Consider the following 14,375-nt stretch of genomic DNA (forward strand, 5'->3'; position numbering starts at 1 on the left):
CTTATAAACTCCACACAGTCAGTGGGAATATTATGGAGTAACACCTATTGCATGCGACAGCAGGGCCTCACCGTCTGTATGTCAGCATGCAGTATTTCAATACACACTCAACTCCTAGCCAAACAAATCTTCTTCTGGAGGAATTTCACAAAATGTAACTTCCACCACTGTTACCGGAAGGGATGCTTTTAGCACAGTACCTTTAACTATTTACCTTCACCTATAACAACTTTAGTATGGATGTCAACAATAAAAATCAAAACGTCTGAGCGACACCAAAATCAACATGAATACAAATCTGCTTTGGTGATATTTTGTTTGAAATGACGTCATAGGCATTTTTACAATTTCATCCGAATCATATCAGAGCCCTTTAATTGTCAGGACTGTTTGTGTTAATGAAACCATGTTAGCTGTTATGAAAACTCAAGGTAAATATATCCATTCAAAGAGCATCAAAGTTTGAATACACTATGATTTCAATCTTTGACTTGACCTTAACCACAGGTCAAGTCCATCAGTAATAATTAAATAAACCAAGGTTTTATTTTCACTGAATGTTTTTACATTATGTAGGATGATTTTATGTAGAAAACAGCAAATGACTATAAGTGACTTTAGCTGGGTTTTGACAAGTCACAAATGACAAAAGCAGGCCTGTAGTGGGTCATTTTAGTCCATTTTACTTCAGTAATATGAACAGGATAATTTTTTTTGGCCACTTGCCACCATTCAATTGTTAACGTCCAATTGCTGGGAAAACACTCCAATCCTTGCTTCACTGTTGTGAACCACCTGACTTTTCTAAAGGAAAATCGAGGAAGCAAAGTATCATAAAATTGCAGCCAAAAAACTCTCTCTCTGTGTCTTTCTCTCAGCCAAAGCTAAATCACTGATCTACCAAAATTGGATAGATTACCTGGTTAAACAATGTTACATTATAAAAACTGTACAAAAATGTGCACTAAAAATGAACTTTTGACATGTTTTTCTCAAGGCAAATTCTACACTGTTAGCGATACACTGTAAAAAGTTAAAGTTGGATCAAATGCCTAAAAATTTTAAGTTACATTAAATATTTTTAAGGTGAAATATTATAAGTAAAAATATTTTAGGTGTTAACAATTGAAGTATTTTTTTTTAAATGTACCTTAAATATTTTACTTAAAGTGAGAAAATGTAAGATTATAAAACTTAATTTTTTAGGTGTTATCAATTAAGTTTTTTAAGTAGTGCAGCTTTCACTTTTTACAGTGTATTAACATAGAATAGTTACCGCTTATTTTAAATAAAATGATTTGTTTATGTCTCTGAAACATTTTATTCTGATTCTTGTCAAATGGTTAAATAATTTTCATAATGCTAAACAGCAGTGGCGGCTTGTGTTCAAAATGTGTTCGGAGTGTCATGTGTGTTGCCCTTGTTTTCAAAATATGTGTTTGTTGCCTCATGTGAACCATGTGCATCACGTGTTTTGTCAAAATAAGTGCCTGCTGCACATGCGTCAAAACCGTTTATAATAAAAGAGACGCTCACATTCACTAAATACACGCAAGACACTCCCTTAACAGTAAACTCTGTTTACGCATAAGATTACCTGGCAAACGCGAGCGTCTCTTTTATTATAAACCCTTTAGACGCGTCTGCAGCAGGCATTTATTTTGACAAGGCACGTGATGCACATAGGATCACTCGACGCACAGAACACATATTTTGAAATTACGAACCACACACATGACGGGCTACATACATGTTGTGACGAACTTCGCATCGAAAAAAGAAGTCACCGGCCACAACTGCAAAACAGGTCTCTCATGCTGCTCACAACTTTGAAACAATATCAAATGATAATTTCATGTGAATTTATTAAGTAGACTGATGTATAGCCATATAATAAGCTGAATAACATCCAGTCATCCAGTCATTACAGCGAAATGACCGTCATTACTAAAATAATAACTAATTCAGTTGAAAAAACACACCTACAAAACAAACATATTTTTATTACTTCCGAGATTTCATCCGGGAAGTTAGCTCTAATAATCTCTGCGTGTGTTTTTGCAAGAGACAGAAAATCCACAAAATGATTCAGCTTCCTGCTGCGGAAGATCAACAGATCAGGCATTAGATGACTGATTCTGACTCCGTCTCTGGCTTCGTCTTATTGCTTAACTCTAAGGTTTTACCCTTTAGTGAATTATTGTTTCATTTCAAAGAGGTTAGTATAGAGTAATACCATGCATTTACCGGATCATTTACGGTGAAAGCGATGTTATAAGCAAGTTGTTTGCATGCAAAGCATTATGCAGACAACAATGCTAGTAAATCCTGTTTCAAAGTTGACACTTAATCTTTGAATAAAGGTGCTTTTGTGTTACAGGTACTTGTTCCCATGGAAACGACAAACTAGTCAGATTTGCTTGCGGCCTTCATGGCAGAGCCAAATGTTTTAAAAGTCCTGTTTATTTTTCACTATCTATCACTTTCTGTTCTGAATATGTGTACATTTTCTTACTCCATAATGTACACCACTGTTTGCTTTCATATTTAAAAAAATTTGTAAGCAGTCTCCTCAAAAATAAAAAAGGTTAAAAATGTGCAAAGTTTAACCAATAAACAGATTAGCATCGTGCTAAAAAATTTTTTTGCTGGCAGACTTTTTGTTTACTTGTAAAGCTGCTGCGTGTAATTTCTGTGTCGGTAGGGTTGTAGAACTGTGAAATTATGATTTCAAAGTGGTGCAAATGGCCACAAAACCACAATTTTCTTCCCACCATCTCTCATTGGGCAGACAAACAGCTAGCGCCACTCCAGACATTGTCATCGGTTGAGTCAACATGGCTGCAGGAGGCGCAATGATATTACGCAGCAGCCGACAATAGTCCCCTCAGTAACTTTCTATGGCAGGGGACTATTTTCGGGCACTGCGTAATATCACTACGCAAAGTCCTTGATTATTACGCCAGAATGAGAGTATATTTCCTAGCCATATCTGCCTAAAAAAATCACAACTTTTAATTTTCCGTCAGTCTTAGTAGACGATCATGTAACTACAGAAGAGTCAAGTTTTAAATAGGAAAAATATAAAAACCTCTTTGGTTATTATTTTGCGCGATGCTAATGGTCTAATCAGATTTGTGCTAAGCTATGCTAAAAGTGCTAGCGCCAGACCCGGAGATCACCTGAATGGATTCCAAAACAGTAAAAATCAAATGTTTAACTATAGGGGAGCTGGAAAATGAGCATATTTTCAAAAAAAAGTGGAGTGTCCCTTTAAGCACATCTGACACTGCATCTTCCCAATCATGAAGTGGTACTTCACAAGCATCTCATCTCATGAAGTGGTTGAATAATTACATTTGCAGACACTAATCTTTTCCCACACAATGGCATTATGCATTTACCAGATGCTTACATTTCTAATGAACTTAGATGCATTTTATCAGCACGCGTGTCAAATTTAAATCAAATATATTAGCCACAAGTTGCTAACACAATATTCTATCAACTGAGCTACAAAGCCATTAGGAAGTGTTGCTCTTCTGCAGAGTGGATATTACTAAATTAAGCAAAGAATTACTAAAAGGAAAGTAGCACATCTGGGATTAGATCCATTTTGCAAATCAACACATGCCGCAAGACCTTGTAGACGAGACATGCCGTCTTAAATTGCCACAACGGTACTGCACCACTAGACTCAACACAGTCTGCCTAAAACATGATATAAAAGAAAACAACAGATAAGGTTTGCACATACCAAGGCTAATTGTGCTTTTATAACAAACAGCAAAGAATGAGTTGAATATGTGAATGGATCTCGGTGGGGAATAAATGAGCCATAGACAATTTTTGTTGCATTAATACCTGGAGGAGAGCGTACATGTGAAAACATGCCTGTGGAGGTTTTTGGTATCACCTTTTGTCTGAGCTTCTTATATTGCTAATTATGCACATTCTATGGGATTTGGATAGCCGAAAAACCCTCAGGAAACTCAGCAATAACACGAAGATCACAGATATGAATGTGCCAACACAGAGAGACTTGAGTGAATATAAAGACTGAATAAAAGAAAGAAAGGAAAAAGTTAAGCTGTTCTCATAGGTTTCAGCTGCAGAGAGCCTAAGGCTGGGAAAACCACATCCAATAATATCTACATTTTAGATATATATCAGCTCCCACGAGACAAATTTCAGCAAGTTACACTGGAATGTAATAATTACATTTAGATGTTTGCCAAGATAAATGTACAAGACACTGTATTTTGGTATTTTTTACATTTTAGTTTCATTACAGTGAATATGCATGTTAGTGATTCATTTCTTAATAGGTTTAATGTGCAGTGAGAACTATACATAATCTACCCATTGGTTTACTCCCATTATTATTTATTCACACTGTGGCTCCATGGTGCTTTCAAAAGTGGTCCCATTTGACTGTTGACTCAACCAATGACAATCTCTGGGGTGGAGCTAGCTGTTTGTCTGACCAATGAGAGAGGGTGGGCAGGAAAAGGTGGTTTTGTGGCCATTTGCACCACTTTGCAATCATAATTTCACAGTTCTGACACAGAAATTACCTGCAGCAGCTTTACAAGTAAACAAAAAGTCTGCCAGCAAAAAACATGTTTTTATTGTGCCACACCCTTCACTTGAGATCAACAATACGCCAAACAAAGCATGTAAACCAAGAGATCTTTTACAATTCAGTTGACACACTGTCGTGTTCCCACAACATGCCTGTCTGTGTTTACACTTTAGCGGTATGTGTAGAGGGAGTGGCAGTAAAAGCTGTATCACCTATCTGAGAAGATCGGATCGGCCTGTTTGGCTCATGTGCCATTTTGAAACGCGATCATCCGAGAAGACACAGGTGGTTACTGAGAACTGAATGTTTCACTTTGGCCGAGTGAGATTTTTCCTTAAATGGAAAGTTTTATGAGCATGCCATGGTATAAATTATGGTTTCAACGGCTGGTCAGATGTGGTCGGGTTTAAGAAGATGTGAGTCAAAATAGCTTCCTGTGCTGTACATTATTGAGGCCAAAACTTGACTGTACTTGGGCCAAAAGTTGACTGTACATTATTGAGAGAAGTGTAGTAAGCAATATATACACATGCCAGCTGACTGTGGTCGTGGCCCTTAGCCTTTTTGTTAGCACACCCGACTTGCATGTCGGCTTGGTTCGAATCCCGCTTGTTTAATTGGAAACACTTAAAAACATTTTATCTGAGGTTCATAGTACAAAAAGTTATGTTCCAGACTTCAAAATGGGCCAAGCATGAATGCGTTACATGCTGAAAAAACAATCTTTTGTGTCTGTGTGTGTGTGTGTTTGAAGTTATTGGCCTAGAAGTGTCAGCCTATTTCTATTTTTCCTTTATAGTTTTCCAAGATTTACTAAATACTGCACTACAAGGCATAATAAATGGAAATTTTACATTTCCATTGAAAGGGCCTGAGTACAACCACCTGAACATATTCAACAAAAAAAAATCCTCCACCTGTAAAATATGATGGATCTGTGCTTAGCGACTTTATAACGCAATCATGACCACGGGTATTGTTTGCTCAATTACCAAGTCAAATATTTGAGTTACTGTTTGAGATTATATACAGGACAGGACACACTGTCTGATCTGTTTGTGTGTCTGTAAAAATGTTGCTGGTTTTCCATGCAATATTAAATTGGAGTAATAATTCCAATAATGAATTCCAACCAAACGTGCCGCACAAGCCCTGAAAAGTGAAGCCAAAATGTCTCGATCACCCCCTAGTGACTGGTCCCAGTATAGACGGTTTCATCGGACACATGTGCAGTGACGCGATACCAGTCTGGTCCGAACTTTACTTCCGGTTTAAGTTTTTTTTAATGGTCTGACTAGTTGCTAAACTGAACGCTGAGTTTACACTAAACGCGTTTTGGGCGTCAAAATCGCGTCTACCGCGCCTAGTTTGCCGCTTGAACACTTTAAATGCATTCGCGCGTGTAGAGCGGAGTAGACGCGCGGAATAAGCAAGCATTTGACGAGCGTCCGAAGCAAAATCCGCTTCTTGTGGGAGGGGCAACTGCTGTGCGAGTGTCTGTTTGCAAGATGACTGATGTTACTTATGCATTTATCAAGAGAGTTACCAGTTTGTATTGGGTAACCTTACTGTAGGGGGAAAATAAACGGCGCGGGTCGATAAACGTCACGTGACTCAAAATTGAAGTGTGTATTACAACTTACCAGGTTGCCCAAAGTCCTCACTGACACCCTTCCAAGTGAGGTCCTTTTTATTCCTGTCTCCTCTATAGAAATAACAACTTGTGTCATATAGCTTTGACTGACTGCTTGAGTGAGTGTCTCCGGGCGGGGCTGCCACCACAGCAGCAGGCAGGCTCCTGATTGGTTAACACGGCGCGAAATTCCGCCAAAGTTCAAATTTTCAACTCGGGCGCCAGCCGCAAATTCGCGTGAAGCGCAAAATGCACAAAAAAGCACTATTCGCGCGTACCGCGCACAACGATCAATTCGCGCCCTTCGCGCGCGAATGAGGCGGAAACGCATCTTCCGCTCCGCGCCGAACGCCTCTTCCGCGCCGCGGGACCTCCTGACGCGCGTCAACGCGTCTGCACATTGACTTAACATTGAAATCACTCGCGCTTCATGCCTCTACCGCGGTTGGTGTAAATGCACCATAAACGTACCATTAAACAAATACCTCGTCGAAAATAAAAAAAATTTGGTTTCCTAGGTAAGCTACGTGTTGTTTATTTTGCTTATAAATAAACTATGTTTAAAGTATTTTGTTATTTATTCTTAGCGGAGTTTACCGGAAAATACGCGTGAACCAAGGGCGCCGCTTGTTTATGTTGTTACTGCTGAAACCGTCTATAGGTCATAAACCCCGCCTCTCCATGTTATTAAATGGGACTTGAGACCAACTACACAATTTAATTACACTTCAATTATCTTTTTCCCGAAGCCGGTTTCTGTCATTTACTGTAGTTTTATCACGCTGATGTAAATTCAAGTGTTTGTTTTTAAAATAAGTTTGTTTTTAAGTTAGTTATTTAATGCTATAAAAATGGCGGTGTCACATCATGATTGACAGCTGTGATGTGCGCATTCTGCGAGAGCGAGGCCTTACTTTCGGGGCTTTACTTCCTGCTCACTACTGCACAGGACTGGTCCCGAAATCGCTACTGCGCAGACTCAAGTCCCAAGATGTCAGCGCCGTATCGGGACACTGGCGGCTTCACTTTTCACCAATGGAAGAGAGCGAACGGGCTCTCTTTATATATTATATTATATATTATCTTTATATATTTATATATTAAATACTATATGTTGCAAGTAAACATGAAAACGCGCCAGGTATTTTAGATTGGTAAATGAAACATGATGAGAATCCTGTGGGACCTGCAGAAACTGCTGCTTCTCACAATAAGCCACGCCCTAATGAGATGTGAGAAAAAAGTTATTTTTTCCAGCCCGAATTCCAAGGTCTCTTTCCACCATAGGGGCTCAATCATGGAAATGCTACAAACTCCATGACGTGCAGGTACAATGCACCATTTCAAGGAACATTCATGAGTTTCCAAACATAGTGGAGTGACAGACGTCACAAGGCTTGGGGCAGTATTAACGTTTAAAATGAATGAATGAATGAATGAATGAAAAAAATTATCCTAGTCAGTCTGTCACAAGCAATCCCAGTGTTTAGGTCTAAATAGATTTTGGCCATTTCAAGTCGACTTACAATCAGCATACAATCAAACTGTCACAGCCATAAATGCTAACAGAAAAAAATCAGAGAACATGAAACTTCTCTCATGCAGCCCCTATTGTTTACACAGGCACATGGAGAAACATTCACGATTCTGAGAGATTTGTTAAAAGGAGCAGTCGGCTTGAAGAAAACCCTCATTGTTCTCCGCCAAAGAAAGTCACTCCAACAAATGAGGCACTGATATTTGCCAGCTCTAGGTAACTGCTCAACAGTTTATCAAAGCAGGAGGTCCGCCGTTTTTCCGGCAAACTCATTTCACTTCTCCGCAGCTCTCCAAACTCCAACAGCTTTACCAGATGTGGTTCTAGGAAAGCCAATCACTTGGGAGACACATCCAGCATTGTGAAGCCCCCATGGTAACAAACAATTTTACCAATCGGCCTCCCGGGAACACTGCGTCTACAGCCTGGAGTGAGCTCTGGTAACATATCCTGAAAGAGCGTTTAGCACAAATGAGGTGGAGGAGGAAGTATGCAGGTATTAAAGGCAGGAAACTGACGTCGGGCATTAGGCCTCGCTGAGAGAAATCACAGCTGTCCGCCTGGAAAACCACTCGCGGGGCCATGCAAAGTGCGTGCAAACGTGTGGGAACCTGATGACAGAAGGGTATGAGGCAGCAAATCAGAGCGGGAAAAACAATGGTGAGGCGCTTTGAATATCATTATGTCACTTTGGTTTGTAAACAATTACACAGGGATGGAAGTAATGTAAACAACACTGGCATGAGTTCATGGGGCTGGACACGTGGTGCTTGGGATTTGTGTTTATTCAGTGGGAGGAGACCTGTGTGTATGAAATTTGCAAAAACAAGCAGCAGGCAAAGCTATTGCAAATCTCAGACACTTGTTGCTTATAGAAGAGACACTCATTTGAGGTTCTGTCAATAATTACATCTGCAAATATACAGTTTAAGTTAAAGTTATACCCATAGCGGTGAACGACTGTTTTGAAATGCGTTCAAAGCATTCCTTCGAAATTATTTTTATTTGGTGAAAGGTTATTATTTAGCCCCCAGAGAGTTCAGCTGTCTTCAAACTGCAAACCAAAGCCGAGCACTGTTCCCATGTCAATTAACTTAACATGATGTTCCAGTAAATCCAAATACAGTATGCATTTATGCTGTTATTTACATTTATTTTTATCTGGCACGAAACTCCATGAAACGAAGCTTGACAGCTTTACACAGCAGTCCTCTGTTTTGGAACATCCTGATTTAGTTTCCTGTGGTGGGCGAAGAACGAGAAAACGCCAAATCTCAAATTCACCTATCATTTGGGAGAAAATACAATGTTGATGTATTTCCCGAGAACACGGGATACACAAATCATAATCCCCACGGAAAACAATGATGGTCTTCCGCCATTACCGATTCAATTGACAATGATGCCTTTCAAAAGCGGATATGCGACTGCAATAGAGTCAAATCTGATTATCATGCACTTTTATCTGCTTAATGACAGATCAGTGAGATTATTTATCATAAGAACATGTTGAAATTGCCCGAGGAACATAGAGTGATATGCAATTTTGCCAAATTAGGTTACGCCATGTAAGGTCATAAATTTGCAAATAAAGCTGTCTTTGTTCCTTTTATAAGGTATCAAGTGCATCAAGATTTTTCTTTCTGAGAGAATCAAAATGTTGTTGTGCCTGAATCAATTCAAATGGAAATTCTAGTGAAATGATTTCACATAGAAATGTTGTAAACTTTGATTTTTTTTAAGTCTTAAGGTCATGGTTTTACTGTTACTCCTAAAAGCTCCTATCTGTGCCTTACAGGGCTGTCTGAGATAAGCAATGGTCCAGCAAGTGATGACGGTTTTGTTTAGCCGTTTTGAAATATTTGGGAAATCTGTCTTTTGGCTCACAAACACTAGCGACTTGTTATGATTGGATGTGCCGTGACTCAACAAGCAGACTTTTCGATGGAGATCCACAATCATACAATGTACTAGATAAAAGCTGACACATTAACCTGTCACAGAATTTCTATGGAGAACCAAAAGATGAATTTCATGCAATAGCTTTGAAAAGTTTTTGTGGAGAACACAATCACAAAAGGCTTTCAGTTTTTCTCCACTAGTTGTGACATTTTAGCATTTCAGATGAAAAATAGTTTGGCCAGGATAAGAAACTAATCTCAGTGTAATGAATACGGGTTCATAGGAAACACTGCTAAAACTTGTTCCTCTAGGCTGTAAAAGTGTTTGAATAAATTCAAAATAGTTTTAAGTTAGAGGACGCATATGAGCTTTCTTTTTCCTTTATTTTACTGAAGACTGTGGCTACACATTGTAAGGCAGGCAGCATTTACTCTGTAAAAGTATAATACAACTAATAAAACTAAGACAAGGATGCTGACAAAATCCATTCCTGTAACTTCACTATATCAACCAGCCAAAGCCCTAGACCCAACAAAGACTGTAAAAACTCACTTCATATATTCAGGCGTTTTGACTCACCTCTGAGCCATCCAGATGGAAGTCAACATAAAAACTAAAGACCAAGATAAAATCTCACTGGCTATATAGACAAAACTAATTCAGATATAAAATATCATCGACATTATCTCCATTTTGAAATAAATACATCTTTCTAAAGAAAGTTTAGAGAATGTGATCTTTATCAGCTTTTAAGTATCTATTTACACACATATGTTTCTTATATTGTAATTTAATAGGAATAAGAGAGGTTGTTCTAGGTCACAATGATAGCCTACTATATGGTACCCAGAGGTCAATGTCAAACAAATGAGGAAAAGACACTTAAATAACACCATGTGAGACCCGCTAATGTATTTAAATCACACAGCAAAAGCGATTATCTGGATTCAGCATTCTAGGAAGACTAAACAACTGTTTCTGTCTTATAATAGATGATAATTTAACAGATAGCTGCAGCATTCATCTGACCTTCGGTAAAGCACAACAGGGAAACAAAAGACAACGTTGGACGCCAGGATTGTCCTCACTGACACTCACTTTCTCGTAAAATCCTCAGAAGGAGCTGCAAAACTGGTAATCCCAATTCACAATATAAACACATAAGAATATCAGCACTTAATGTTAACTTATTGTAATGTTCACATGCAATAAAAAGCAAATATGTATTGATAGTACGCAATGACATAATGGAGATACTGCACAATCGTGCAATAGGCCATCTGTGTCCATGAACTGAATGAAAGCACAAAATGTGACCGATGACTGTAAACTCACATTTTTTGATATTTAGATATTAAAAGGTGATTTTTCTTTTGGCACGCACTGAATGAGAGCAAATGGGAAGCAGACTGTAATAAACTGATCTGTGGTCCATCTGTTAGTATTGGCACAGTCATCTGTTTACACACAGGATGCCCCAGAGATGATCTTAATATACAGAGGGGCATAAAAACGCTTTGACAAATCTCATAAATGTCACAAACACTAACAATGTTGATTAATACATGGAACCCACATATCCAAATGACAAATACTAAATACTAAAATACAAAAAAATTGTAATTACCAGTAGGCTAAATTGCTGAACAACTCCTAGATACTATATAATTAATATACAATTAAAGTATAATTACAGTATTGCCTTACTATAGTAAATATACAATTTTAGTATAGAGCAGTAGAATCAAATATCTTTATAAAATATTTTCTATAATATACTAACTATAGTATAGCCTAAACAGTTTACCACAGTTAATATAGTAAATACTCTACGTAAAAGTACAGTTTTACCTTGAAAAAGTAGGCTACAGTATTTATTCCTGATCTGACAATTAATCATGTAAGTTTAATGTAACACAACTGTATGTAGTTAGGTTAACTTAAGGCAGTAATGTATACCATTTTGATTTATTTATAATTATTTTACTTAATGTTTCCACCTTTTTTCGTTACGCAAGCAAACGTTTGCAGTGCACAAACATTTCTAGTAAATGATCTCCTTTGCAATGTCGGTTGATGCAATCCTGAAGCAGCCAAATAATGAAATTACATAAATCACAACCTCATTAAAAACGGGGCGTGTATGAAACCTAGTACTCTTAAAGAGACTGTAAAGTAGCCTAGTGAAAGGTTGTAGGTTCAAACATTAAGAAGAGCTGACCCAAGACAATCATAACTGCATATGTAAACAAAACCCCGAGCCTCTAATTTCTTAAAAACAACTTAGCAGTAAAAATGTTTAAAGACTCATTAGTATTACAAATGTTAGTTCTCAATGGGACGTGAGCAAAAACTTCCGCTCTTTTCCCACGCCGATTAAGGTTCATCTCTCTAAAAACATCTGCGACATTTCCATCACATCTACACGAGATCACTTTGCAGTAGACAGCCGTGAAGCTAAAGGTTTAACCTTACACAACAATATCACCTTTCTTATCCGGCGTTGCACACAGGCTCCACGCAAGCAGTAAGGTAAAGCAGAATCCAATCTCAGTTGACCGAGCCATGTCTTGTGTTGTAAACCTTTCGATCTTCACTCCATAGTTATTCGGGGTCTCTTTCAGATGGCTTCGGAATGTTCAGAGATCCTGTTTTCGTCTTCTTTAAAAACGTCGCTCGACTTTTGGCTTCAAACTTTGACAGCTCCTCCTCCGCGCGCGCTGATCCCAGCAGTGAAACAGCAGCGTTGCGCTCATTCCTGGAGAGAGCGCGGCGCGAGGCACCCTTGACGTCAGCAGCAGGGAGGATCGTGTCCTCAGTGAGGTGGGACAGTGTATTACAGGTAATCATCTTCAGGTAAAGGAAAATAAATCATACAGGTGTCAAATGAAATCACTAACATTGCTTTTAAACAGATAAAAAATACAAGAAAGGAAAATCACAAACGACCTTTTTAATGTAGAACCATGATTTCAAATGGCGGACAAATTGATACTTTAAAAATATATATTTTCTCTCAGACCCCATGGTAATCTTACAAGGATATTTTTCCCACTTTTTCTATACATTCAAACTAGGAGATATATTCAAAAAAAAAAAATTTGTTTTCAGCAATCAATATTGCACTGAAAAAATGATTCATTCAATTTACTAAATTTTTTTAAGGTAAGTGGTTGCAATAAATTTATTTAAGCTACATTTAAACAAAAGTTTTTTATTTTATTTTACTTTACTAATATTTTTTGTTTAAATGTAGCTTAAATAAATTGACTGCAACCACTTACCAATATATCTAATAATCTGAAGTCAGTATAGGCCTATCAGTTACTTGTATGCATTTAGCAGACTCTTTATCCAAAGCAATTGCAGGTAGGCCTATACATTTTTATTAGTATTTGTATTCCCTATAGGGATACAGCATGATATTTTGCATATTTTGCAAGCCATCTGACCCAAATACTCAGAGTCAGGAGGACAGACCCGCAATTGCTACAAAAGGATCTATATAGCAATGCCATAAGAACCGTCTTTGCCTCCCAAAGAATCATTGTATTAAAAAATAAACATTAGTTCTTACTTTTTCGCAAATAACCTTTTTCCACGACAAAGAAACTTTTGTAAAGGTTTTCTATTGAAATAATACAGATACATTTTTTTCTTTTATGGCATGAAGCACCTCTATTTCTATAGCTGTAAAACATACTACAACTTTATACCTGATCTGACATTTTTAATTACTTTTGTTAGTTTACAGTTTTTCTCAGTCGCTTTGGTGCATTTTTCACATCACTATTTACATTTGCACAACATTTAATGCAGTTCTCAAAACAATTAGTACAAACTGCAAAACCTAGTTGATAACCTGCAAAAGCGTGTCACTTGCTCAAAATGGATAGGTCATTCCTCAAAAGCAAGTTTTCATGTCAATGAAAGTGTCAGTGTCTTCAAAATAAAAAGTACTGACACCATTGTTTATGAACAAGATAGTCAAATGGCTTCGTCATGCTTTCATTATGACAGTTTACTTTATAAATGTTTTCCAATGCAAAAAAGTAAAATCTTGGTGACACATACCTGAAAATGCTCAAGACAGCACTATATACTATTTGAACAGCAATTTGAAAAATACAGTAAATTACAGTAACACATTACTGTATTTAGTGAAGTAACTGAGTACCAGACACTGAATATTTTACATTTTTACTGCATACGCTCTTTGCAGTTCTAATTTGTTCATAGCATTGTGCAAAAGAAAAAAGTATGGAATGACTATTCTCAGCATTCACTAGTATAGTTAATTTTGACTGACATGACATAAGCAAATGATAATGTTATAAAACTGCAGAGAATTGTATGAAAGCAATTGATGCATGTACAAAAGCATTTGCAATTTGTTCGAAGGAATGAGAAACTGCTACTATGATATGCACAAATGAGAATTGTGAGAATTGCACCAAAGCAACTGAGAAAAACTGTAATGTCAGTTAGATGTTATCACATAAATCACTAAAGCATTTGAGGTGCCTGACATTTTTTCTGTGTATAAAAATGAAACCTCTAAGCAATAGCATTTTTTCTGGGTACAATTTTTTATTATTATTTGTGAGAAGATTAACAAAACATAATTTGTAAAAATTAAAAAACCATAACAGTGGAAATAAACAAAGAATAATCTGTAAACATTTCTTTTCTGTTGTCAATCGTCCATTGAGAGCTGC

At 37.4% G+C, this 14,375-nt stretch overlaps 1 protein-coding gene across 1 annotated transcript in view; it reads right to left on the reverse strand.

The window, feature by feature from the left end:
* egfra (epidermal growth factor receptor a (erythroblastic leukemia viral (v-erb-b) oncogene homolog, avian)) overlaps positions 1 to 12,385 on the reverse strand; it is a 58,404-nt gene extending 46,019 nt beyond the window's left edge. Inside the window, exon 1 of the mRNA XM_073853984.1 lies at positions 12,146 to 12,385. Coding sequence (XP_073710085.1) covers positions 12,146 to 12,224 — 79 coding nt within the window. The 5' untranslated portion in view covers positions 12,225 to 12,385. The remainder of the gene's footprint in view (positions 1 to 12,145) is intronic.
* Between the last annotated feature and the right edge of the window lie 1,990 nt (positions 12,386 to 14,375).

Source organism: Misgurnus anguillicaudatus, chromosome 2 (genome assembly GCF_027580225.2).
Source record: "Misgurnus anguillicaudatus chromosome 2, ASM2758022v2, whole genome shotgun sequence".
NCBI lineage: Eukaryota > Metazoa > Chordata > Actinopteri > Cypriniformes > Cobitidae > Misgurnus > Misgurnus anguillicaudatus.